At 45.4% G+C, this 27,711-nt stretch overlaps 1 protein-coding gene across 3 annotated transcripts in view; it reads left to right on the top strand.

Moving 5' to 3' along the window:
• Positions 1 to 27,485, top strand: part of ATRAD17 (RADIATION SENSITIVE 17) — a 48,088-nt gene extending 20,603 nt beyond the window's left edge. The window contains exons 3-13 of one of the 3 annotated variants that reach the window (XM_086511946.1): positions 22,473 to 22,588; positions 22,703 to 22,753; positions 24,036 to 24,092; positions 24,177 to 24,279; positions 24,376 to 24,521; positions 24,615 to 24,725; positions 24,821 to 25,226; positions 25,614 to 25,745; positions 25,827 to 26,043; positions 26,157 to 26,217; positions 26,351 to 27,485. In XM_086511946.1, the coding sequence (XP_086368072.1) occupies positions 22,473 to 22,588; positions 22,703 to 22,753; positions 24,036 to 24,092; positions 24,177 to 24,279; positions 24,376 to 24,521; positions 24,615 to 24,725; positions 24,821 to 25,226; positions 25,614 to 25,745; positions 25,827 to 26,043; positions 26,157 to 26,217; positions 26,351 to 26,650 (1,700 nt within the window). In that variant the 3' untranslated portion in view covers positions 26,651 to 27,485. Of the gene's footprint in view, positions 1 to 22,472; positions 22,589 to 22,702; positions 22,754 to 24,035; positions 24,093 to 24,176; positions 24,280 to 24,375; positions 24,726 to 24,820; positions 25,227 to 25,613; positions 25,746 to 25,826; positions 26,044 to 26,156; positions 26,238 to 26,350 lie in introns of all 3 variants that reach the window. The other 2 variants (XM_086511947.1, XM_086511945.1) reach the window with 2 other exon arrangements.
• The last annotated feature ends 226 nt before the right edge of the window (positions 27,486 to 27,711 follow it).

A 27,711-nucleotide genomic window follows, 5' to 3' on the forward strand; every position in this document is an offset into this window, starting at 1 on the left:
TTCCTTAGAGGACCAGTGCGGGCGCTACACCATTGGACTACCATCACCATTGCAGGTATTGTCTCTCCAAGCACGTCTCTACCATGCAAGAGCTTATGGACCATGCCGCGGTCGGTGTAACAAACTGCTGACGTGTCAAAGCTTTGAAGAATGGAGTCAACTTGCAGATGTTGGCCGAGGGGCCTAAACCCTAAGAAGAACAAGTAACATAAGAACTTATGGGGACACCGTTTGATGGGGCCCCAAGCTGTACGGATTTCCGCGTTTTGCGTTGGCTGATGATGTGGCAGCTGTACGGATTTCCGTGATTTACGCTGGCAGCTTTTTGGCTTTGCTTTTGGACCAAATGCTTTTGAGTTTGAAGGCTTTTCACTTTAAACTGCTTTTAGGGCCTAGGGCCTGAAATATGAGGTTAGGGCTCATTCTCTGGCATGCTTCCTTGAGAAGGTGCAGAGTTTGGAGTACCGGCTTGTATTGTGTTGATGCAATATAAAGAAATACCAAAAGGGGCGCCAAGGTTTGGGGCCAATGCTCTCTGGGGTGGAATTCCGCCACTCCGTGTTGCGTGTCATCTCTCTCTTTCAATTCAGTTGTTATTGAAGTGTTAAAAGTTTGTTCAGGCTATTCTTGTCTATTGGCACGTGGTGCCCGTCTTGTGACAGTGGTATCAGAGCATCAGGCGTGTGCTTTTCTGAAAGCATACCGGTCCTACAAAAGAGCAGACAGAGCTAATGAATTTTATTTGAGGGATCTTTGCCCTTCAACCCGGACTTATTAGCCACTCCCACCCTTACTTAATCGTGCATCGGGCGCGCTCCCGTCTTCACCGCTCATGTCTTACAGGGCATAAGCCAATTAAGATCACTCGCAAGAGAAGGATCCAGATTTGTTTCAAGTCACTGTTTTTCTCAGAAGCAGTGCCATGCAGATGTTGATGTCTATAGCTATCAAGCAGCATACTCCAAGTACTTGGCAAGCTTTCAAGAAAAAAACAAAAATTTGCCCGAAGTTATATGGTTTCTGACATCTTCCTTCGCAGTGCAACTTCTGGTAGAGTGGGGTATCCTGAAATGCTTGCCATGGAAACCCTAGCAGATTATAACTTGCAATTTCTCGACATCTCTCAGTAGATGTCTCTTCACGAGCAGATAACCTTGGAGGTCCAGTGCGATTGCTATCTTGGGACTACCATCGCCGTCAAAGAAACACTGTTTGTCCAAGAGTTGATGGACCATGCTGTGCTTGGCTACGACTTCATGGAAGGAACCTAACCCTAATTTTTGGTGCAGGTTTCAAGATAGAAAGTCAGCCGACTTTTCGAGCTCAACTAATGTCGAGATTGCTTTTTAAGTTTGAAATCTGTTTGAGAACTTGTTTGGTGATCCTTGTTTGAAATGGATGGTATCTGTTTTGAACCTGTCTTGGTGCCGATTTGAAATGTTTGACTCTGGTTTTAATATTGGTTTCATTGATTGGTGATTTTTACTCCCGGGTGGAGAAGTGAGAAATACTGTTTTGGTATTATTTGAACCTCGGAACGACGCAGGCCAATGCGTGGGGAGCGTTTGGTTGTATGCTAGAAAACCTCCGAATGACGCAGGCCGATGCCTGGGGATCAAAACAACCGAAAGGAGAAGCTAACTCCTTGATCAAAACAGCAGAAAGGAGAAGCTGACTCCTTAATCAAAAGAGCAAACTGATTGTCCCTCGGAATGTGCCTGAAACCGGCCCGTAGGGCGGTAGACGTTGGCTTTCACCCGAAATTCTTTACTTTAGACACACACAGAGTACTTTGCAAAGGTAACCTGTAACGGGGATTAACACCTAAGTACACACACGGCTCGGGAGCTAGAATGCTCCGAGTAGACACCGACAACTTGTAGGCCCCAAAATTGGTGCCCCTTTCGGTATTTCTTTATTCTTTAACAGAGGGAATAAAACCTGTGATCTCCTACAAGCTGCCCCGCACAATCTAAGCTAAGAAACACCTGTTTTGGCCCGATTTTGGCAGCATAACTGTACTAGGACGCTTCACAGTCAGTATCCCCACGCAATAGGTGACTTTCCCGACGCATACGGACACTTTGCAAAACCTGGCGAGAATCTGCAGCACGCTGAATTCTCTGTTTTCTGCCCCGAAAATGCGCCAGTTCACCTGTACAGCGGTCCCCTCGCGTCCTCGAACCTCCTTGGGGGTAATAGGGTCCGTTTAGGGCCGAAACCCTAAACCTGCAAAAATACACAGCAGGCTGTAATTCCCTGTTTTGGGCTCCGTTTCGCGTGCCAGTCGCATCTGTAGCAAGACCTCGAGCTCCCGCACCTGTAGGGCTACTTGCCCTTTGAGTCGGACGAGATTTCTAACGTGAAACCTCTTCGAATTCACCTATACCTGCGGGGGATTAGCCGCTAGCTAATCCAATACCTGTGCAAGAGGCTCTTGCCTCGGCAATCGCGCATGAACCCACATAATTGTACATTGGTCAAATGAAAAGCCCACTAGTGGGGCATAACATATTGCTCGTAGGGGAGAGAGAGAGCAGTGCGTAGCGTGCAGGGCATCACTCCTGGCACCGCACTGTACATAAGAGGGAAAGGAAGCACTCCATAGCTCTTAACCTGTGACAAAAGCTGAAATGAAGTCTCTCCCAGCATAAAATTCAGCGCCACTTCTTCTGCAAGAGGAAAGTCCATGAGAAAATGACACTTGGCGCATTTGCAAGCATTTTCCCGTTTCGGGTTCGCCGCTTAAAAATATCTCAACTGGCGCGTCAGTTGACTTCGCAGTAGAGTTATAAAATGTTCCCCTAGTCATACCGAAGGTAATGACGCGAAAACATTTCTCGGCCCAAAATAGCAGTTCCCTAAATTTTAGGAGATGCTTCCGTTGGGCTCCCACTGGTCTTCTGACTATCTATCCTCATTGGGACCGCATCCAAAAATGCAATGTGGCCCAACTATCAGATACTTTCAGTCGGTAGTCACACCTTGACTTTAGGCCTTTATTGAGTTCACTTCCTAGTATCCACCAACTTGCTAAGTGCGACGGGGGGACCTATATGATCTTGCTCTGAGCCTAGACATCCTCTTACCATACGAATTCCAGTGCCGACCACTACCCATCTGCGGGTGAAACTACCGTTCACATTGTCCATGCAATGTCCGACGGTTTGCTACTTCAAGAAGAGGGTCTCAAAAATAAAACAAAACCCCTTGGAAAGAAACCAACAACTAAAGTTACCTGTTGCAACGTCCTCGTGACATAGTTAACAGTTGCCACGTCCCCGTGACATACCCCCCTCTTGAAATCGCAAACAGCCTTGATTGCATACCATAAATACACGCAACTGATGATCTTGTGCTATTAACACTCTTTTATCATCGCATGTATCCGCAAGAAAGGTCATAACATATAGATACAAATGACTTAATGAGGCCTTCATACTTTTGTCATTTCCATCTATTACACTGAATTCATATGTACATTTGATGTACTAGCTCTATCATTACCCTTCCTTTGCACACGTTGGGTTGGGGCATAAGTAGGCTGTAACCCAAAGGCTTCAAGGTAAAGCTGCAATACATTGGGTGACTCTGACAGTTCATGCTCTTCCATCCACTTTGCATCCATAGGCGGATAGTTCTTGAACTTCACCAAATAGCGTCTTGCAACTTGTCTTTTAACTTTTCTATCCTTATGTGCCAAAACTTGCTCAGGTACCAGGATCTCATCGAGTTCTTCAACTTTTGGTTGATCCTCATCTGGCATATCTTCTGGCACATCACCCACGAAGGGTCTTAGAAGACTCACGTGAAACGCATTATGAATCTTCCACGCATCAGGCAATTTCAGCCTGTAAGCCACATCACTGATCTTGTCAAGCACTTGAAAAGGCCCATAGTAACGCATGCTGAGCTTAGGAAAGAGCTGTTACTTGCCCGTCATCTTCTTTAACCTTGCCTTTTCGAACCTTAACAGAAACCCAATCACCAGGTGATAACAGCAATTCACGACGGTGACGATCAGCAGCCTTCTTCTGCTTTGCCTGAGTCTTCTCCAAGGCAACTTTAATCTTCTTATACATCTCATCCATGTTCTCAACATATCGATCTGCCTCAAAGATCTTGTCCTTTGTATGCAAAATGGGAGGAACCTTTTTGCCGCCTTCAACAATTTCAAAAGGTGCTTTGCCAGTAGACGAATGCACCGTATTATTGTACGCATACTCAAGCATAGTCAAATACTGTTCCCACTTGCCCTTATTATCTGACACATAGCATTTCAGCAGATCTAAGACAATAGAATTAGCCTCCTCTGACTGTCCATCAGTTTGTTGATGAAACGAAGACGAGAACTTGAGCGTAGTGCGCATGTTCTCAAACAATCCTCTCCAAAACAAACTGGTCATGCGAGGATCACGATCACTGATAATCGATTGTGGCATACTATAACCGGCCTATACAACGTAGAGGGCGGTACTATTTCAATTACCTGTTAACTTTACACAGAGCACTGAGAAGGGAAGAGAACACAGTTGCGTCCAGCGACTAGAATGTCACTGCGCACACGAGACCGACACCCTGTAGGCCCCAAAGACTGGCGCCCCTTTCGGTATTTCTTTATTCAAATTAAGGTAGACGATCCGACCACTTAGCACAAGCTTTCACAAAGCTGTCCAAACCTGGCGAGGGCTGAAAACGCAGGTTTTTGACCGGATTTCAACAGCATAACGGCGCAAAAACCCCTGTAGGTCAAAAACACCTGTCTTGGACGGATTCCCTCGATATCTGGAAGCTTTTTGGTGAGCTGTCACAGAAATTCAGCGGGCTGTAATTCTCTGTTTTTCACTGCCGGGAGCCCGAAAGCCTGTACACGCATCCCAAGGCTATCACGAGGCTCCCCCGATGTTCCCTTGCAGTTGAGGTGCGAAACCCTAAACCTGCAGAAAAACACAGCAGGCTGTAATTCCCTGTTTCAGATCGTTTTTAGCGGAGCGAACACGCCTACGCGTGTCCCAAGGGCTCCCGCACGCAATGGGACAGTTCCCCTGTGAATTGGACGAGTTTTCACGCGAGAAAACTCTCCAAACTCGCAATCTTTCGTGATGGAACTGTGCGTACCTGTGGGGGATTAGCAATTAGCTAATCCGGTTCCTGTTCAGAAGGCTCTTGCCTTGGCAAACGCGCATAAACCCCCAGAACTGTACATAGGTCAAATGAGAAGCCCACTAGTGGGGCATAACATACTGTACGTAGGGGAGAAAGAGAGCAGTATGTAGTGGCGGGGCATCACTCCCGTCACCATACTGTGCATAGAGGGCAAGGTAAGCATTCCATAGCTTCTGTACCTGCTACAATCCACCTGAGGCTGAAAATGGCGCCCCCTTTGTTGATATGCAGCTCGTTTTTGCCTCCCAGAGTGGCAGAATCGCTCACAGGCTGACGCGTCACCCAGTTTTTGAGTTTGGGCTTTCCCTGCTAAAAATATCTCAACTGGTACGTCAGTTGACTTGGCAGCAGAGCAATAAAATGTTCCCCTTGTCATTCCAGAGCTAATGACGCGAACACATTTTCTGGTCAAAAGTAGCAGTTCCCTAAATTTTAGGAGATGCTTCCATGGCGTCCCTATCGGTCTCCTGACCATCATTGAAGACTACCATTTGACCACCATCTACAATGTGGGTTAATTTACTGGCCCCTTTCAACTTATAAAGTTGCAGTGACTTGACGAGTGGCCCAAATTCCAGTTTGGCGCACACGAGCTTCCATACTCATCAGAATTGAGTGCTAACTGGCCCGAGCAGTCCCTGTCTGACCGACCTAGATCCCCGATGTGAGAAACCCATTTGGCTGCAGCCGTTTCACACTGGCCATGCAATGTCCACTTGCACCTTTTCAAGGGTTTTGGGACAAACAAGTAAAAATAAAATAAATATATCTAATACTTATTTACGGAAGGCAACAGGAAAAATACACCTCCTGGTGACACATACCATGGTACTTAAACACATTGTACATGAACAAGCATGCCATCTGATCAGATTTTATCTTCTTCTTGACAGGGATAAAATGGGCTGCTTGCTGAACCTGCAGATAATGGTCCATATACCATCATTCCCTGTTGGCGTTCTTGGAAGATCAAAGATAAAGTCCATAGCAATGCTTTCCCATGGCTTATCCGGAATCGGCAGTGGTTGTAACAACCCTGGTGCCTTTTGCCTGTCAAACTTGACCTTTTGGCAAACTATGCATGCTCGCACAAAGGCATCCACATCTCTCCTCAAGGTAGGCCAATAGAAGAATGTCTCTACCGCTTTAACTGTTGCGTCAATGCCATGATGCCCTGCATACGGTGGGACATGACTCTCTTCTATGACCTTATGTCGCAGTGGCCTAGTGACACAAAGTCTGCCATGCATCATCATAAAACCATCTCTGAGGAGGTAGTGCTCGTGATGTTGCTCCTCTTGTAACTGTTCAAAGATCCTTGTAAAATCTTCATCAGCAGTATACTGTTCCTTCATGTCATCTAACTCATGATGATAAGGAATTGACACAACTGAAATTTGTGGCTTTCTTGATAACGCATCAGCCACAACATTCTTCTTGCCTTCCACATGCATAATCTGGAAGTGGAACATGGAAAGAATGTTTGCCCATCACATATGCTTTTCGGATAACTTTGAGTGTGTCAAGAAGTATCGCAAGGTCTGATGATCTGTTTGGACAACAAAATCAACACCTAAGAGGTAGTGCTTCCAGCTAGAAAGCGCATGAATCACGGCCAAGAGCTCTTTCTCATAGACTTGCATAGTCCTCTCTGGCCCTTGCAAAATTCGGCTTTCATAAGCTACTACATGTCCATCTTGCATTAGCACTGCTCTGATGCTACTGCCACACTGGACCACAAACGACTTTCTGAGATCTGGCAAAACAATAACTGGATCTGAAGTCAACTTTTCCTTTAAGAGACTAAAAGCTGAAATCTCTTTTTGGGTCCATCTGAAAGTGACCTCTTTCTTTTGCAAAGCGTGAAGAGGCGATGCTATCTCTGCAAAATTTCTGATAAACCTTCTATAGTAGGAACACAATCCCCAAAAGCTTCTGACATCGTGCACAGTCTTCAAGTCTAGCCATGTCTTGATAGCTTCCATTCTAACACTATCCTTTGAGACTATGTGGCCCAGAAAGTGGATCTCTTCGAGGAAGAATTCACTTTTCTTAGGATTGACAAGTAACCTGTGACTGCGCAGCTCTTCGAACACAATGGTCAAGTGACGCCTATGCTCCTCTTCATTCCTCGAATACACTATCATGTCATCGAAGAACGTCCCAACAAACTGTTGATGCGAGCGGAAAATCCGGTCCATCATTCTGTTGAACGTGGCAGGAGCATTTGTTAGCCCATACGGCATCACTAGAAACTCATAAAGACCAAATGTTGTTCTAAACGCAGTCTTGTGCACATCCTCTGGCCTTATACGAATCTGATGGTACCCACTCTTAAGGTCTATCCTGCTGAAAATTGCAGCATCCTCTAAACGATCGAGAATATCATCAATTCTAGGAATAGGGAACCTATTCTTGATGGTATTCTTATTCAACGCACGATAATCAATACACATGCGCCATGAGCCATCCTTCTTCTGCACTAGGAGCACTGGGGAGCAAAAAGGTGAAGAACTAGGCTGAATCAGCCCCTTCTCTAATAACTCCTCAACCTGGCCCATAATCTCTTTCTGCTGCGCCGCACTAACCCTGTAGGGAGGTCTATTTGGTGGGCTATACCCTAGCACCAAATCTATCCGATGGTCCTCAGGTCTCTCTAGCGGCAATTGCGACGGTAATGAATCAGAAAAACAGTCACTAAACTTTTGCAAAAATGCTGACCTTTCTTTATCTAACACATATAAATTTGACTGATCACTATCTGAGACATCACGTGCAAAAATCAAGTACATAGAAAGATGATTCTTTATTACAGAAGTGATAGCAGAAGCAGATACAATAGGGACCGACTCTCCTTTAAGCTTTACATCCAAGATGTGAGTTTTGCCCCTATGCTGTACAGTGATCTTTTTGTTGTAGGCATCCAAGACTCCATGCACTCGGAACATCCACGGGATCCCCAACAAGGCGTCACAACCTTCCAGCGGCCTGATGTAGAACTCTTCAGTGTTTACATACGATTGAATATGCAGACGCAGTTTTCCAATGATGGGAGTAACACACTCTGAGTAGCCAGGACATGCCAACCTTGCCTCTGTTGTGTACCCCATCTCTTCAGCTCTGATGCCCAGCTTCGTAGCTGACTCTGGTGAGATAAACTTGGCTTTGGCACCTGGATCAAAGAAGATGAGTGCCGTCTGATCCCTAACTTTACCCCATGGCCTGCATAACTCACTGGCATCTGTGCTGGGCATGTCACCCACCATGTCTGGCACTAAACCTGCCGTGGGTTTAGGCTTCTTGCCTTTCTGGTCTTCTTTATCCTCTGAGTCAGCTGGTCTTTTCCTTTGTGGACAATTGATAGAGAAGTGACCAGGCTGCTCGCATATAAAGCATTTGTTCTCAGCCATTAGGACCTTCTTTTCCTCGAGCGACTTGCGCACAAAAGGCTTCCTTTTCTGTTTCTTTGCCTGCGCTCCAGAAGTCCCGGCTGAATCCTTGTCTTTGGTGGCCTTTTCTGACCCCTGTGACGCATCAGGAGCCCTTTTCACAAAGGGCTTCTTCACTAAATTTTTCTTTTGCTGCCCTCCTTTGTCGTTGCTCGGGAATCCACTGTCCTCTCCTTTCAACAAGGCAAGACCAGTGTTCGCAACTTCCATAAGCTGAGTGAGGGTAGCCACTCTGTTCTTTGTACAGTAATCGCGAAGCCCTTTAGGCAACCCACAACAGTACTTCTCTATCTGCTCTGTCAATGGCACAAATCTGTAGGAGGTCACTGAGAGCAACGCTTTACAAAACCTCCTATTGTACTCCAGCAAGCTCTTGCACGAAGCTGAAGTAAGCTGGTGCCAATCTGTCATGACGTCGGCTTCAAATTCATTTGATAGCCAAGCAGATACAAACATTTGCTTGAAGTAAACCCAAGTGGCGGGTGCCTGTCCTTGCATTAACAATGTCGTCCACCACGTAACCGCATTGTCCTTTAGGAAAGTGGCAGCTTTCCTGACCTTTGAGGCCTCTGTAAAATTCCCTCCCGCATAAGCTGTATCAAACTGCTGGAGGAAGGTAAGAGCCTTTGTATTATCCTTGAAACCACTGAAGGTACTGAACTTTACAGCTGCACCACCTTCTTTGTAAGCCTTCAGCTTCTCTAGTGCCACCAAGGTGTCATATGGAATGGTCTGCAACATGGGCATTGTAGTAGGCATGATCGGCACATCTTGGCCATTCACATTTTGTGTCAGAGGTGCGATATCTGGCTGCTGTCCAGAAAAACCAGCCATGCCAAAATGACCCTGTGGCACCCCAAACTGGCCTTGGTTGCAGTGAAAACCTTGCTGCATGCCGATACTACCATACATGGGGTTTGACATGATGCCTTGCATACCCCCGAACACTGTTCCTGGCATGTACGGCTGACTTCCAGGCGCATAACCAGCCATACTTTGGAACACTGATCCACCCCCGAAATACCCAGGATGTACCGTGGGTGGTGGAAAAACTGAGTGCATTGCCTAGTATCCAGTTCCCTGTCCATTCAAGACAGCATGCTGGCTCTGAAAGGTGGCGGGCTGAACTGGCATAACCTGTGGAATAGGCGTTGTAGCCACCCGTTCAAGCACAGGAGGAACCTGCTTTGGAGCCCCTGACTCCGCAACATGCCGCAACATGCGAGTGTTCCCTATCCTCTTGAGCCGCATGAAGTACTTGGGCTTGAGCATCAACAAGCTCTGTACGTGGCGTAGGTTGCCTATTTTGTTGTTGCACTGGTGACTCCATAAACTTTGGATTCTGCACCAGCTGCGAAAAGACATTCACCGCGGCAACTAACTGAGTCTTGAACGCATCATCCTCAAGTTGCCCAGTCATAAAGCCCTGTACTACTGGAGGGACATTCACGTTGACAGGAGGTACAGACTGACGTGGCCGTGAGCTCTCGCCAATCTCAAAAACCATAGGGATCTTCTGCTTGTCCTTTGAAGAGGAACTCTCTTCCATAATGCCCTTCCCCTTGTCGGCCATAGTGTAATCCCGCGATCCTGCACTCTGTGTCTTTACCCAAAACAACCGAGGCTCACTCTTTGAGGAAAAAGTGATTGATATCCCGGCAATGGAACCATGAAACCGGCCCGTAGGGTGGTAGACGTTGGCTTTCACCCGAAATTCCTTACTTTAGACACACATAGAGTACTTTGCAAAGGTAACCTGTAACGGGGATTCACACCTAAGTACACACACGGCTCGGAAGCTAGAATGCTCCGAGCAGACGCCGACAACCTGTAGGCCCCAAAATTGGCCCCCTTTCGGTATTTCTTTATTCTTTAACAGAGGGAATAAAACCTGTGATCTCCTACAAGCTGCCCCGCACAATCTAAGCTAAGAAACACTTGTTCTGGCCCGATTTCGGCACCATAACTGTACTAGGACGCTTCACAGTCAGTATCCCCACGCAATAGGTGACTTTCCCGACGCATACGGACACTTTGCAAAACCTGGCGAGAATCTGCAGCACGCCGAATTCTCTGTTTTCTGCCCCGAAAATGCGCCAGTTCACCTGTATAGCGGTCCGCTCGCGTCCCCGAACCTCCCGGGGGTATTAGGGTCCATTTAGGGCTGAAACCCTAAACCTGCAAAAATACACAGCAGGCTGTAATTCCCTGTTTTGGGCTCCGTTTCGCGTGCCAGTCGCATCTGTAGCAAGACCTCGAGCTCCCGCACCTGTAGGGCTACTTGCCCTTTGAGTCGGACGAGATTTCTAACGTGAAACCTCTTCGAATTCACCTATCCCTGCGGGGGATTAGCCGCTAGCTAATCCAATACCTGTGCAAGAGGCTCTTGCCTCGGCAATCGCGCATGAACCCACATAATTGTACATTGGTCAAATGAAAAGCCCACTAGTGGGGCATAACATATTGCTCGTAGGGGAGAGAGAGAGCAGTGCGTAGCGTGCAGGGCATCACTCCTGGCACCGCACTGTACATAAGAGGGAAAGGAAGCACTCCATAGCTCTTAACCTGTGACAAAAGCTGAAATGAAGTCTCTCCCAGCATAAAATTCAGCGCCACTTCTTCTGCAAGAGGAAAGTCCATGAGAAAATGACACTTGGCGCATTTGCAAGCATTTTCCCGTTTCGGGTTCGCCGCTTAAAAATATCTCAACCGGCGCGTCAGTTGACTTCGCAGTAGAGTTATAAAATGTTCCCCTAGTCATACCGAAGGTAATGACGCGAAAACATTTCTCGGCCCAAAATAGCAGTTCCCTAAATTTTAGGAGATGCTTCTGTTGGGCTCCCACTGGTCTTCTGACCATCTATCCTCATTGGGACCGCATCAAAAAATGCAATGTGGCCCAACTATCAGATACTTTCAGTTGGTAGTCACACCTTGACTTTAGGCCTTTATTGAGTTCACTTCCTAGTATCCACCAACTTGCTAAGTGCTACGGGGGGACCTATATGATCTTGCTCTGAGCCTAGACATCCTCTTACCATACGAATTCCAGTGCCGACCACTACCCATCTGCGGGTGAAACTACCGTTCACATTGTCCATGCAATGTCCGACCGTTTGCTACTTCAAGAAGAGGGTCTCAAAAATAAAACAAAACCCCTTGGAAAGAAACCAACAACTAAAGTTAGCAGTTGCCACGTTCTCGTGACATAGTTAACAGTTGCCACGTCCCCCTGACAGTGCCTCGGAATTTTTTTTTAGCTAACTTGAGTTGTTTTGTAGATATGCTGTAATCGCGGACGATTACTGTCTTTCAAGAAGGGGAGATGTAACAAACTGCTGATGCGTCAAAGCCCTGAAGAATGGAGTCAAAATTGTAGATGTTGGTCGAGGGGCCTAAACCCTAAGAAGAACAAGTAACAGAAGAAGTCCTCCCAACTTATGGGGACACTGTCCGATGGGGCCCTAATGGACAAAAAGGATTAAAATAAAGCAGGACCCGCACACACGCAAAAACTGATGACGTGGCAGTTTTTTGAAAATTACGCTGGCATGATGATGTGGCAGGCTGTACGGATTTTCGCGTTTTGCACTGGCTGATGACGTGGCAGTTGTACGGATTTCCGTGATTTATGTTGGCAGCTTTTTGGCTTTGCTTTTGGACCAGATGCTTTTGAGTTTGAAGGCTTTTCACTTTAAACTGCTTTTGGGGCCTAGGGCCTTTAAATATGAGGTTAGGGCTCATTCTTTGGCATGCTTCCTGGAGAAGGTGCAGAGTTTGGAGAACCGGCTTGTACTGTGTGCAATATAAGAAATACCGAAAGGGGCGTCAAGGTTTGGGGCCAATGCTCTCTGGGGTGGAATTCCGCCACTCCGTGTCGCGTGTCGTCTCTCTCTTTCAGTTCAGTTGTTATTGAAGTGTTAAAGTCTGTTCAGTCTGCTCTTTTCTATTGGCACGTGGTGCCCGTCTTGTGACAGTCGGCTACAAGCTCATGAAAGGAAAGTTGGAGTTTACCACAGAAGAACCTCCGGCCACTAACCAGAACTCTCGGCAACAACGAACAAATTCTCGAGAATCCCGTGAAAACCAACCTCAACGGCCTCGTCTGACACAACGTTAACGAGACTCCTTGTTACAAGAAGGCCGATGCTTTGAATGTTTCCAAACAGGGCATACGTTCAATACATGTCCTGAGCGAGCCTCGACGTCCTCAGTGCAACCTTCTGCTCCCACATCAGACAAATCCCCGGGGCCACCTCCGGCCAAGAGGGCTAGACCTGCTATTGGACTAGTACCCGATATTTATGGTATACACCTCGAGAGTTTTAATGAATTATGTAGAGCTTATGGAAAAGTCAACGGCTTAAAAGCCTTATTTTCTTTGATCCCGGAGCTATGGAGAACTTCATCCATCGAGAATTCTTGAAGCAGATGCACTTTGATTATGATGCAGAGGGTGGAGAAATTAAAGCTGAGCTAGCCACGGGGCAAACTCGGAAAGTGGTACCGCTCATTGGTGCACTTCCAATGACTATACAAGATTATCATGGAAAAGCCGATTTCCACATTTTGAAGTTGGGCAATTGCGACGTTCTCTTGGGCATGCCTTGGTACGACAAGAATGATGCAATTCTCCAGGTTCGGAACCGAACCATCACCGTGATGTAGAAGGGCAAGCCAGTTGTCCGAACAAAGCCCTGAGTGACGTCTCTAGTTATTCTCTAGCTAGATACTTTTGAATTTTGTTTGAGAAACTGTTTGAGAACTTGTTTGGTGATCCTGTTTGAAATGGATGGTATCTGTTTCGAACCTGTCTTGGTGCCGATTTGAATTGTTTGACTCTGGCTTTAATACTGGTTTTAATGATTGGTGATTTTAGAGAAGTGAGAAATACTGTTTTGGTATTGTTTGAACCTCGGAACGACGCAGGCCGATGCCTGGGGAGCGTTTGGTTGTATGCTTGAACCTCCAAGCGACACAGACTGCGGTCTAGGGAGCGTTTGGTTGTACAGTCTTCTGAGCTCATGGCCCGGACCTTTTTAGGTTATTTGCAGGGGGAGTGACGAGGTAGTCGTTGAGTAGCTTCATACCGCAGACCGTTTGTATCCGGGGAGTGCTCATCGGCGCTATTTGTTATGTCTTGTAACATGCATATGTAAGCATTTGTGTTGCATTGTGATGTGCCAACTACTGAATATTCCTAATTGGATGAGATTGCTTGGGTATGTAATTTTAGTGCATCAAGACACCCGTCGAAGATCAGTGTGGTCTGGGTGTAATGGCTAATTTTACTACGCCGAGAGTTCCGATCTGGACGAAAGGAGAAGCTAACTCCTTGATCAAAAGAGCCGAAAGGAGAAGCTAACTCCTTAACAAAAAGAGCAAACTGACTGTCCCGCAGAGTGTCCCTCGGAATGACCCTCGGAAATTTTTGAGCTAACTTGAGTTGTTTTGCAGATATGCTGTAATCGCGGACGATTACTCTCTTTCAAGAAGGGGAGATGTCACGAACTGCTGACGTGTCAAAGCCCTGAAGAATGGAGCCAACTTGCAGATGCCAGCCGAGGGGCCTAAACCCTAAGAAGAACAAGTAACAGAAGAAGAAGTCCTACCAACTTATGGGGACCCTATCCGATGGGGCCCCAAGTGACATAAAGGATTAAAATAAAGTAGGACCACACACACACACAAGGAAGGAATTGCGTGGAATTGATGACGTGGCAGATTTTCAAAAATTACGCTGACTGATGACTCTAGACTGACTTGGCTGAACTGAACCCTGGTCATGCTGTAGCTTGTCCACGGACACATAGGGTTGGATGTGTCACGTGACATAGGAGTTAGCTCCCTTTACAGATTAACCGGGCCGTTAACGACACCGGGGCTTAAGACGATGATTAATTAACCTTCAGACTGATGACGGTGATGGAAATTTTTGCCTTCCGCTTTACTTGCTTCATCTACATTCAAGATTTTGCAAACTTCATGTAAGTTCACTGTGTCGATCATCATGCTTCAACTATTGTCAAATATTTTGCAATTTCCTGCTCTATTTGCTTTGCACTGTCTCCATTGCCGCACACAAGCTTTGACTTCGTCCTCTAAGCGACTTGCCTTCAAGCTCTGTATGCTGGTGATTCCTCTTACCGAGCCCGAGAGAGAGAGAGAGAGAGAGAGAGAGAGAGAGAGAGAGAGAGAGAGAGAGAGAGAGAGAGAGAGAGAGAGAGAGAGAGAGAGAGAGAGAGAGAGAGAGAGAGAGAGAGAGAGAGAGAGAAAAGCCTCCTCTTTTTCTAGCTTTCATGCTTGCCCCCAATCTCTACTTCCTTCCTTCAATTGCTCGCTTATCCCCGTACCTCCTCTTCTTCAAGGTCACAAGAGAGAGAGATAAGCTTCTCCCGTCACCACTTTGTAATTTCCTCTTTTATCTTGCTTGCTTCCTAACTCTACGAAGAGGGATATCCGAGAGAGAGAGAGTTTCTCTTGCTTGTCCAACACGAGAGAGAGAGAGAGCCTATATCTTGCTTCAAACCCTCCCTTGCCGGCTCCTCCAACACCGGAGAGAGAGAGCTTGTATCTTGCTTCAAACCCTCCCTCGCCGGCTTCTCCAACACGAGAGAGAGAGAGAGAGAGCCGTGCCTTTGCTAGCGAAGGACGAGAGAGCCTCCAGAGCTTGAGAGGAAGAGAGTCCTCTTTTCCCCTCCCTCCTCTCCTCACACGTTATGCCTTCTCCTTTGCTTCTCTTCTCATGCTCCTTCTCGATGCCGAGAGCGAGAGAGATGGCAAGCCCCTCCTTGAGGTCGAGAGCCCAAGAGATGGCAAACCCCTTCTCTCTCCTCACAATCTTCCCTTCTTCTCGTTCTTCTTTTTCATGCCCTTCCCGTCCATGCCTCCTCCTCACGCTGCTAGAGCCGTGGGAACCGGGAGTGATGACGTGGCAATCGAGCATGACGACCAACTTCAAAATGGGCGCCGCTTGAGCCGAATAGAGGCGCCACAGCTTGCTGAAGACTTCACGTTTCATGGTCGTCGGCGTCCGAGTTGTCCTCAGCTCGCGATGAGCTCCTCTTCTTCACGCTACCTCCTTGCCTTGCTGCTTGCGCCATGCCTTGCCTCTTTTCTTTAGTTCACACCTCTTTTAAAAAAATAGGGTTGCCCCCTTATAATTTAGCAAGTGGGCGGCCAGTTCCACTCAAAGACACCCCATTTGGCATACATAAAGGCTAAAGCATTGCCAAGCACAACTCCGGTTCCCCTCAATTGGGCGGCTCTATTAATATGCTCCATGAGACGTCATTTCGGACAATGAGATCATAAATAACTTTTTGTGCTTTCGTAACGGCACCACATTCGTCATGCATGCTTTCATAAAGGCGCCACAGTTGGTACACATATCGGGCAAGGCATTGCTAAGCACAATAGCTTTCCCTAGCAGCCCTTATCGAGCAACCTCACCATGAACTGTTGCCCGTATCAAGAGACGACCTTAAAAGAGATTCCACTCAAGCACTTAATGTGCTCTTTGAACTACAACACATCCGGCATACATCTCAACCAAAGCACTGCTACCTCGAGCACTTATTCTATTGCATTCGAAACCCAGGCTGTAGCTCAAAACTCCTAGATGGAACAACGGCCGAGCGGACCAGACTGGTACAGAATCGCCCCCCGGTGAATTTTTAACGACCAATATCTTGGCAATCGTAACTCCGATCATTGATCTGAAAAGATCGAAGCGCTTCACAAAGTGAGCACTTCAGGCCATGCATTCATATCAACTTGTCCCCTCAGCTGCAACTGCCCAATCCGGTACGGATCTGCAATCGACGTAAACTTCAAACTGCCATAACTTCTTCACCATAGCTCCAATCGACGAGCCGTAAAGACAGGCCGGTAGAGCATTCAAGCACTGCAGTTCTAGATCACAATCTCCCATTTGTGTTCACTTCAAGCATACTCCTTTTTAGCATAATTAAGGCATCTGTTGGCCCTTTAAAGCCGCATTTGGCATACATTAATCATTAAACTTGGCCTCTTATCAAGCACTGATCACTGCTCAATAAATGTGTAGGCTTCAAAGAAGCTTAGCTTGCATTTCTTTGCTCTTTTTTCCATCATGGAAGCGGAGCTACATGACAGCGCGAGCAAGCGCGCTTGGCGGCCGAAGAAAGAGGGGTAGCCATGGAGCATGAGCGTGAGCAAGCGCGCTTGGCGGCCGAAGAAAGAAGGGTAGCCATGGAGCGTGAGCGTGAGCAAGCACGCATGGCGGCCGAAGAAAGACGAGCGGCCTTGGAATTACAACGTGAGGCGCAGAGAGACCAACGCATGCAAGAGTTGGTCGTGTAGGTTCTCACCTCGAAGTCAGAGCCACTCAAGGACGTGGGCGAATCATCAGGTAGCACAAGTCGAGAAGCGAATTCCATCAGTCCCGTCATGGAGAAGTTGACGTTCAGTAAGTATGACGGTAAGATGGATGCTACGATTATTCATTCTTGGTTGCATCAATTTAATGCTTACTTTGCGACAACTAAGAAGACAGGAAATAGCAAGGTTCTGACGGTAGCCATGTACCTTGCCGGTGATGCCATTAATTGGTACCACGCATGGCAAGAGACAAAGTTGACCGCGCACCTAGAGGAAGCTGACGAAGGCGCGTCCCTTTCTTTCAGTTGGGCCGACTTCCAAGACAAGCTCAAGGCGCGGTTCTTGCCACCTCAGTACCTAGCGCGGTTAAAGGAAGATTGGTGCAATCTCAAGCAGAATGGTACCCTAGTCATGTCTTTTTCTAACCGTGTTTTGCAGCTTGGCACTCAATTATGCAAATCGGATGCGAAACGCAAAGAGGCTTCCATTTTCGGGCTGGACGACTATATCAGGTTTGATGTGGAAGTCTTCGATCCCGTCGATCTCAACAAGGCGGTAGCGATTGCTCTCGCACAAGAGATGAAGCACGATAAGGGAAAGCCGAAGGAGAACAAGTCGTCTCAAAGTACCTCTCAGACTTCTCAGAACCCTAGAACGGTAAGAATGGTAACTCTTCTAACCAATCTTTCTCTAGTCTCTCGGAAAAGAACACTCAAAATGAATATAAGGGTAAAGCTAACACAATTGCTAAACCTAAGCTCACCCCAGATGAAAAAGTAGCACAAGGAATTTTAGGAGGATACATCACGTCAGAAGAACAAAGCATTTTTTCTAAGAAAGGTCGATGTTATCATTGTCACATCAAGGGTTTTATAAAGAAAACATGTCCTAAGATTGAATCTAGCGAATCTAAAGAACCCACTTCCTCTATTAATGCCATCAATGTGAACACAAGTGCGACCCAAGTTTCTCATGATCCTCCCATTGATGAGTCTCTCATTAAGTATTATGGTCATGTGAAGGGTCAGCGTTTTGTCATATTGTTTGATCCAAGCAGTATGCATGATGTGATTAGTGACTCTCTTGTCGAAAGAGCCCGCTTGGAGGTTAGCAAGACATCTCTTTTCGAGGTGTCTGACTTCGCTCTCGGTATGGACTCTCTCATCACGCAAGAGTGCCTTGATGTGTTGTTCACTGTTCAACAAGCGAAATTTGTAGTATCTCCTCTTTCAGGATGTGATATGCTTCTAGGCATTCAATGGTTTCGTGAGCATAACCCTCTCATTGATTGGGCAGCCAATACTTTTACTTTTATTGCCAAAAGTGACTCTCCCATTGTCATTCATTGGGAGGAAGTTGTTCATTCTTCATCTCTCATTTCTAATGTGCATGCGAAGATTGAAAAGAATCAAGAGAAGGAGACTCTCAGTCTTGTCTTCTCCAAAGCACGACACATATGTTTTGCAGGATAAAGATGTGATTATTCACAATGATGATGATTTGCATGATAAAGATGTGATTGTTCACAAGGATGATGGTTTAGTTGATGCTTTTTCTAGTGAAGCTACCCTCATTGCAGATTCGATCAATCACGGAGAACCGATCTTGGCTCTCGAGTCGAGATCTAAGGAACCCCCACAGGAAATATTGTGTATACGCATGATTAGTGAGTACGCATTGTTCGAGTGTTTCATTCGTAACGGTTTTTTGTATTTTAGTCACTGTCTTTATGTGTTCCCTTTCCATAGGCAAGCCATATTGTACGATGAACACGATTCACTCATGAATGAACACGGATGTATGCGGATTACTCATGAAAAGATGAAATGTTTGCATTCAAGGAATTCACATTCCATGTCTCTTTCTTGGCATGAGACAGTCTCAGAAAGAGCACAAGAAGGATTGAGCATCAAGCATCGGCATTTCCATTGTGATTTGCCACAATTGATAGATTTAGATCAGAAGGACAAGTTTCGATTCCATTTTTTGCGTTTGTTTGATGAACGGTTTGGCACTCCGTCTCTATGTTCATCTACATTGCATGCACAGTCTTTAAAGAGACTAGTATTTTTCCAGTTACTTTACATGGAATGGTAATGTTCATGTTTTTGTGTTGGAATTGGTTTCAGGAATTTTCCTCCTCGGAGATTCTTGAAGAAGGTAGAGCTACGTTCATAGATGCAGTTGGACCTTTGAAGCAGCCGCATATGACTGTGTCGCTTTCGGCGCGGCCCAAAGAAGCAAGCGTTGCAGACCTTTATGAAGTTCAAGTATCGCACGACACATGCATCAAAGTGGGCCGGCGAAGAGTCTTTTCCAGGATTCCGGACAGTCTTGGCGATCTCCCTTGACGCCATACAGTACGGTACCAATACCTCACTTTAAAAAGGAGGGGATGTCACGTGCACATCTAACCCTATGTGCATGTGGACAAGCTGCTTCATGACAAGGGTTCAATTAACTTAGGAAGTGTTCTGGCACCTTTGTGAGTCTAGGCGCAGGCTGTGCATGTCCAGGTACTTAGAGTAATTGCATTTCCTCCGGTTGCAGACAGCATGATCATCAGATTACAGTCAATATCCATCAGGAGCATTTTACAATGCATAGAACCCATTTTCCCCTTATTATTATTAAGTGACTTTGTTGGGAAATTGGGTAGGGCAATTTGGCTAAGGATATATATAAGAAAAGCTAGCGCTAGCACTTTCTAGCAAAAGAGGCAGCAGGGACCAGTGTCTGGAAGTGCACCTTCTCAGCAAGACCCCCGACAGGAACTCCTAGTGTTTTTCAGCCATCAAGACAGCCTAGCCTTTTCAGCATTTGCAGATCAGCCCCAGCGTTTGGCAACTTGCAGATAGCCTGGCGTTAACAGATTCATAGCAGATCCCATAGCGTTTTTGCAACAGACAGCAGATCAGGCAAGCGTTTTTGCAATTGCAGACTACCATCGTGTTTTGCAGATTCCCGGCGACAGAACCTTCACTTGCATCAACGTTTTACATTTTCAGCAGTTAGATCTCGTACTGCAGCGCCCAAACCTCTCAGATCTCACCTTCCCGCAGTAGATCCTCGCTGCACTGTCAGATCAGCCTGCGTTTGCAGATTCAGCCGCTATTCGCAGATTCCAGCATCTGCGTTCTCAGCGCATTGTCGTTGCGTCGTCATCATCGTCGTTGTCACCAACATAGAGTCAGAATTTAGCAGATACAAGATTTGCAGATTTCAGCCCTTAGCGTTTTCAGATTTTAGCCCGTCTCGTCGTCGTCCTCATCGTCGGCAAGTCCATTGCATTCAGACCATTGTAGAGATTTGTGCAATCAATAGGAGACCTCTCTCGCCATAGAGAGTGGGGCCCTTGGAGGAGGGTTTGACAACATTTTGGTGTCGTATTCTTCTCTCCCTATCTCTCAGTCTCAGTACCTTCTTTCACAGTGTTTTTCCACTTTGTTTGTGATCATTTGCACTCTGTCACTAAAGGAATGGAAGGCTCTCCCTTCCATAAGTAAAAGGAACCCTTTAGCACAGTTCGGAGCACTCATCTTGAGCAAAGTTCAACATTCACTTCCGCTGCACCTTACATCACATCCCGTAGTAGATCCTCTCCGCATCGATCAGACCATCCAGCGTTTCCAGATTCAGCCCACAGATTTCAGATCTCAGCATTAGCGTTTTCAATGCATAGTCGTCGAGTCGTCATTATCGCCGTCCTCTCCGACACGGCGTCAGAATTCAGCAGATCACTCAGCGTTTTCAGATTTCAGCATCTCAGCCCTAGCGTTTTTCAGTTTTCAGCCCGTCCGAGTAGACGCCATCATCGTCGTCGAAATCGTTGGCAAGTCCATTGCATCCTCTCTCACCATAGAGAGGGGGGCCCTTGGAGGGGGGTTTGGGAACCCATCTGGTGTCGTATTCTTCTCTCTCTCTCTCTCTCTCTCTCTCTCTCTCTCTCTCTCAGCACTTTCAGTCATAGTAGCATTCACTTTGTTTGTGGTCATTTCACTTGCACTCTCTCTTTAAGAAGAACGGAAGGTTGTCCCTTCCGAAAGGAACCCTTGAGCAAAGTTCGGAGCACTTATCCTGAGCATTACCAACATTCACTTCCGCTGCTCCTTACACAAAATCTGGTACAATGGTTCTAAATGCTGAGATGCTTGACGACGACGATGTCGACGACGATGACGATGTTTGCGGTAAATGCTGAGACTGCGAGGCTAATGGGCTGAAATCTGAAAATGCTATGGCCATTGATTGGGAACTGCGACTGTGGCGAGGCTAAGGACTGATCTGCTATCGTTGATGCCGAAAACTGAAAAACGCTGGCTGTTCTGAGGGCTGAAAACTGGAAACGCTGGTGTGGATGCGGTGAGAAATGTGATCGCGACGAGGCTATGGGCTGTCTGCTGAGGTACTGCGTCGGATAGGCTGGGGGTTGAAGTAAAACGCTGATGCTGCTGAAAACGCTGATCCAAAACGTTGGAGGTGCTGCTGAGAAAACGCTAGGTGCTTGGTACTGAGAGGCTCTGCTTCTATGATCCTCCGTTGATTGTAGTGCACCAAGGCCTGCATTTATACTTGCAAATGACTGGGTCGAGCAGCACAAGGGAAGCCCCCACGACCAGGAATTTGAGGGGTCATCTATTAATAATGCCTAATAAGCGGTGGTTCATGCGGTTGGGAAAAGGGTTCCATGCGGTGAAAATGCTTATGCTTGGTGATGGGGTACTGATGCTAATGCTAATGGGTTGTGCAAGCAGAGGGTATGTAGCTACTCTAAGTGCTTGGACATGCACGTCCTGGGTACAGGCTCATAAGGTTGCCTGAACACACTCTAGGCTGTCCTAAACCCTAGAAATAGGAGTTACAACTTGTTCACATGCACATAGGGTTGGATGTGCACATGACATCCGGTCTTTTATCCTCCTCAATGGTACTCGACAGGCACTTGGCCACATTCGGAGTATGGCACATCGTGAACCACTTGGATAAAGTAGTCGAAGGCAATAGAGAATCACAATGCACATTCATTACATGGAGGAGTTGTAGGAGGTGATTTGTTATACTTTTGAGGATAGATAACTTCTGACAACAAAGATTGTCTTTTGTGAATAGTCATTTGCTGTGTTGTGGGCTTGCATAGGATTGGGAGTTTCGAGTAACTAAGTGTTTGCTGGTTTTACTTCGGTTCCCTCTTCATCAGGATCTTGGATGGTGAATCACGTCAATTTTGAAATGAGGCCCAAGGGGAGGATCTAGAGCCTATACATGAGCAGCCCATAACCTGAGGGGCCCTCATTTATAGTTCTAGTAGTTGGGACTGGAAGTATTATGTAATTCTCTCCATGGAATGCTTAGAGTAGTGGTGAGGTATACACGATATGTTGCTAGGTTTTGGAGATCTTATGTTGCTTTTTTTTAAAAATAATGTTTTGTTATGTGCAATTATTGCGGCATTTATTTGAGATGGTGTATTTACTTATGCTATTGCCGTAAGTGCAGAACTTGAAAATGTTGACTTTGGAGTAAAATGCCCGACTCAGTTCCCAGATTTGCAGCCATGGACAGATAAATACAGTCCGAGGGAAATTTCTGATTTGGTAGTTCATGCTAAGAAGGTGTGCCTTTACCCTTATTTTAATGCACTTCTCAGGTTTGCATTGTCTGAGTAATCTTCTCGTCCAGCCATGCTGCCACTTAACGGGCCTTAACGGGCCCATTTTTATGGACAGGTTGCAGATGTACGTGAATGGATGGTGACAACCTTAAAAACTACTGGCAAGGTAGATCTCTGCTGTTGATAAGACCAGCGTTTTGTTAAGATGTATAGCATCGAAAAGAGTTAGGAGGACAGTTCTGCTCATGAGTGATGGACCTGGTGAGGGTGTAGTCTCATCCCTTGTCCATCTTTAGTGTTTGTTTTTTTGGTTTTTTTTTTTTTTTTTGGGGGGGGGGGGGGGGGGAGCCTGGAGGGAGGCACGCACATGTTGGATTTGCACATAGACATGTATCAAGAGAAATAACTTCAATGATGTTAAGGGTAGGTAAGCAAATTTTTGCTATAGCCCTTACTTTAGCTCAAACTTGGTGGATAGTGGTCATCATCAACATCAGCCCCAAAATGGTAAGGTTTCTCATAAGTGATACTTTTTGTAGGCTCCAGTGTAACAAGAAACGTTTCCTGTGTTGCATTATTTCGCCGTTTCAAGGGTGTCTTGTTTTGAACATGCCATGAGGAAACATGATATGAGACACATATGTTTTCATAGATTTTAGCAAACATAATATTTAGGAGTCTGGTAGGTGGATACAACTTATATACATGGTCACACGAGTAGTATAGTGGCTGATTTTGAATTTTGAAATTTAGACCAATTTCTTTTTTTGAACTTTAGAAGTGCGTTTCGTTTCAAGCATTTCGTGTTTCGTTTCGATTCAAGGGGGGTGAAATCAGTTTTCATGTGACACTGGATTTGTAGCTTATGTCCGAAAGCTCCTGTCACATGGGTATGCAAATATGGCATTCATTTTAGACATCTTAGACTTTTATTTAAGCTTGATGAACCTGTTGTTTTGAAAAATGTTAACCATAACCAACAGAAACGTGCGAGTGGTTTTATGTGGGACTGATCCTTTACCATGTGAATTTTTATTTTTGATGTTTGCCGCTGTGGCCCTACTAAGGAAAGCTAGTTTCTTGTGTTGATATGGGGACAACTTAGTCACACGGATGCTGTTTTATACTCCCTCACGTATTTAATATTTGCTTTGCTACCTGCTATTTCTTATGTCCATCTTATGTAGTTCGTGTTAGCCTTGCTATAAGTTGTTTGTCTCGCTTTCAAGGTTCAGCTCCTCACACTGCTTTGAAAAGCTTTGCTTGTGTCATAAGGAGTTGACAGTCATCAAGGTACTCGTTAGTTGTAGAGAGCACCAGAAGGTTTCTTTTCCTCATTCATGCATGACGCTCGTTCTCCTATTGGGGGGTTGCCTGTGCAACACGTCTTTACTCACCATCTCTCTTCTGCTCATATCTCAGAAGCTGGGATGTCTACTGTTTTGCAGCCGCATGATGGTGGCAATGTTCTTCTGCTGTCAGGACCTACTGGAGCTGGAAAGACGGTCAGATACAACTCAACTTTCTGCTTTTTCTTTTGGCTCAAGCTTTATCTGGTTGGTTCTCTCTTACTTCTGCTGGTTGCACAGGCTGTTGTTCATGTTCTTGTGAACCAATTTCAAGAAGTAGAGCTGTGTGAATGGGATCCACCGGTACCAACTCTTTGGAAAGAACATTTGCATGTAAATGCTGGTACTAAGGATAGTTTTGCTGTTATATTGCTGTGCTTATGTGGTCATTGTTGCTCTTGAAAAGCTGACTAATGTTCTGCTGGTATCTGTAATGCAGATATACCGTACATTTCAAAAGTTGATCAATTCATTGATTTTCTTTCAAAAGTCAAAAAGTACTCCGGGCTTCCACTTGTACGCAAACTGACTAATGAAGGAAATAGGAGTCCCTTATTAAAAAGCGGACTTACAAGGATGCACAAGGTGCTTTTGATTGATGACCTACCAGTAGTGCATGGTCGAGAATTATTGAATAAACTTTGCCATTGCCTCCGCAATTTTGCATTATCTGTACAGTTCCCGACAATAGTAATTGCAACAGATTTTTCAGAGGAAGAACATGGGCAAGGCACAAGCTTTCTGACTGTGGATGTTGCTGAAGCACTTGAAAGTGGGGGGGCGAAGAAGGTATGATTTATGTCTCTATCTGATAACTGAAGGCTCGTTCTCTAGGTTCAGCAACTCAAAGCTTTTGATCAATTTTGTGCGGATATTTCTGGCAGGTTCTGTTTAATCCAATAACAGCTAATGCTGTAAAGAAGGTCCTCAACAAGATAGTACTGGCAGAAAATTGCAGTATCTCTTCAGAGTCTGTGTCTTTTATTGCTGAGAGTTGTGGAGGGGACATTAGGCATGCAATAAATTGTCTGCAGTTTCTCTGCGTTGGGTTCAATTCAGTCTCTGGCACTTGGGATCCTGGAGGGAAAAACATATTATATGAGACGCCTAAGAGGAGAAGAGGTTTGAGGAATGGCACTCGAAACAAGAGTAAAAGATTTATCAAATGTGCAGCATCTGCTTCTGATCACACATCATCGATTGGTTGCCGTGATGGCTCTCTCTCTCTCTTTCACGCACTGGGCAAGGTGCTGCACAACAAGAGACTAACAGAAAATGACAAAGATTCAGGTGGGAATTTTTATTTTGCATGTTGCTTACAGCTGATGTTGCTATTAATACAAAACAAGCTTGGTGTAAACCTTGAGCAATAATTTTGTCTCTAGAATTCCCCTGAATTCCTCGTTTCTATATCTTTATGAACTCTTTATCCTTCAATTTTTTTTGTAATCTTATGTATACACCTCTCAAATTCAAAGTAGTTGCTTAATCACCCCTCCAACCAAGCACCGTATGAGTAACTCACACAATCCGACATCTCTTCTGTCTATATGTTTTAGCAGTTTCCTGCTGTCATATCATTGCATGCAAGACCTCTCAGATGTAGCTGAGTTTAAACATAACTTGAGGGTGATATTGCATATTTGACATTTCTTTTCTGAGGTTTTGTTATCACAGGTAAAAGCAATATCAGTTTCATCTTGAAAGATGAGCTTCAGCGGCATCCTTTAAACATGGAAGCACCAGAATTATTGATTTCACAAGCTCATGTTGATGCTGCCAGTTTCTTGTATTTCCTTCATGAGAATGGTAGTCAGACAATTTTCCAGCCTGCACTTAACTTGGGTTAAGAGAACTAGTTGGCTTGACTGATTCATGATTTGAATGCAGTGCTGGAGTTTGTAGATGAGGAAGGGATTGAAGATGTTTCAGTTGCCTTCACATATTTCAGCGATGTTGATTGTCTTCTCAAGCACAAAAAACCAAACACTTCAGGCATATTACACACCTTGGATGAGATTGATTCGGGGCATATAGCAGAAGCAGTAGCTGGTTCTATAGCTGCACGTGGGGCCTTGTTTGCAAATAGCCACCCATCAAAACCAAGGTTGTTCCTCCGTGCTGTAGCTTGTTGGATTTATATCCTTCGAATTGTAAACTGCACCAAAAGGAGCGCCTTTTGTTGTTTTAATGCAGCTTTCTCTAACTTGACTGAAACAGGTGGCTTTCATTGCGAGCTCCAGTAGTACGGCAGGTTGATCGTCTTTTAAACCAAAAAAAGGTTATCCTAAAGATTCTTGTGTATGTAAATGTTGTGTATGTAAATCTCCACAATCCAGTAGGTGGCATGCTGATGTAGCCAACCTGACAACCATCCATGATCTATTTGGGTTTCTTTTGTTGTGTTTGAATAGGCTGAGCTCCGTGCTAAGTCGTGGAGAGTAAGCATCGACTGTAGTACCATGTTTACACACAATGTTCAAGCTACTGAGCTGGAACCATTTTACAAACACATCGGCTGCACATCCTTTGCAACAGGCCAGAGTGCAAACATAGCAGATTCTAGCTTGTCTTTCGTGGACAACGAATTGAACTCGTCACTTTCATTTTTGCAAGATGAGGATCTTTTGTCCAACATAATGGCTATAGACTTGAGCAAGGCAATGGATGCGGATATTATGGAGAAATCTGACGATGAAATAGAGGAATGGTGAATTGAATCCATCAAATGAAGGAAATATGCAGTGGGATCTTAGGACTGCTAATGGTTGGAAGCAGCAACAGTCTGGCACTTGCATTAGGCCTGTACATTCTGAGAATCACTTATGAAATGTCAGACCTTCAGTTTTTGTGAAAGAAGGCAGTGCTCAAAGTCTGTTGAATTTCTTTTATGAGTAAAGAAATTGATTCAATCACATCGAATCCAAGTACAGTGGTTCTTTTTGCACAAGTTTTTTCTGAAAGATGGCAGTATTGGGATGTTCGAAGTCTGTCGAGCTTCTTTATGGGTGAAGAAATGGATTAAACCGCAGTAATTGCATATACATTGGCTCTTCTTACACGAAGTTGTTTGTGGCATTAAACAAGCAAAATGCGTGCCATGATGTCAATCATGTTTCACAATGTCAGTGGAGCATTTGTAGCAGCTTGAATCATTCAATTATCAGCAGTCCATGGATGTTGCACTTAATCAAAGCATTAATCGTGTAGTACTGAAGCCAGCCCGGTGAAGGTGGGTATGCTTGGTGGCCAGAACAGATACAGTAACGTATACTGCAGTAAATGTTCTACAGCTCCGGCTCTACAATCGATTGATGGGGTGAACTGTGGACTGCATATGGAAAAAGAGAAAATGTTTATGGTGCATTCAGCATCAATACTTAAATTGCAAATTGATGGGTTAAGGCTAGCCTGCCCTTGTAAATTAAGTTATTTTTTCCTCTTGAAATGAGGGCCTTGTAAAAAGGGCTTTCTTACGTAATTTTGCTGTTGCAACAACTCTTTTGTACGTTCGTATTTATGCCAGATAATAGTACTCAGTTTGTAAGATATCTACTGTATTCACTGCAAGACTTGAAAACAAGGACGAGTGAAACATTGAGTGGTAGAATGCAATACTAAATGCAGTTTTGATTGCCTAAATGTCTACAGTTTTTTGGTCAGAGATTGAGTGCAAGGGACACAGCCCATGATGGAAAAGCACAGTAATTATTTGTCCATCCATACATGGTTCTGAGTCGGTCTGCCAGCAAAAATCTTGCAATATGTGTAAGCG

This window comes from Adiantum capillus-veneris, chromosome 5, assembly GCF_014529385.1.
Source record: "Adiantum capillus-veneris isolate H3 chromosome 5, ASM1452938v2, whole genome shotgun sequence".
NCBI lineage: Eukaryota > Viridiplantae > Streptophyta > Polypodiopsida > Polypodiales > Pteridaceae > Adiantum > Adiantum capillus-veneris.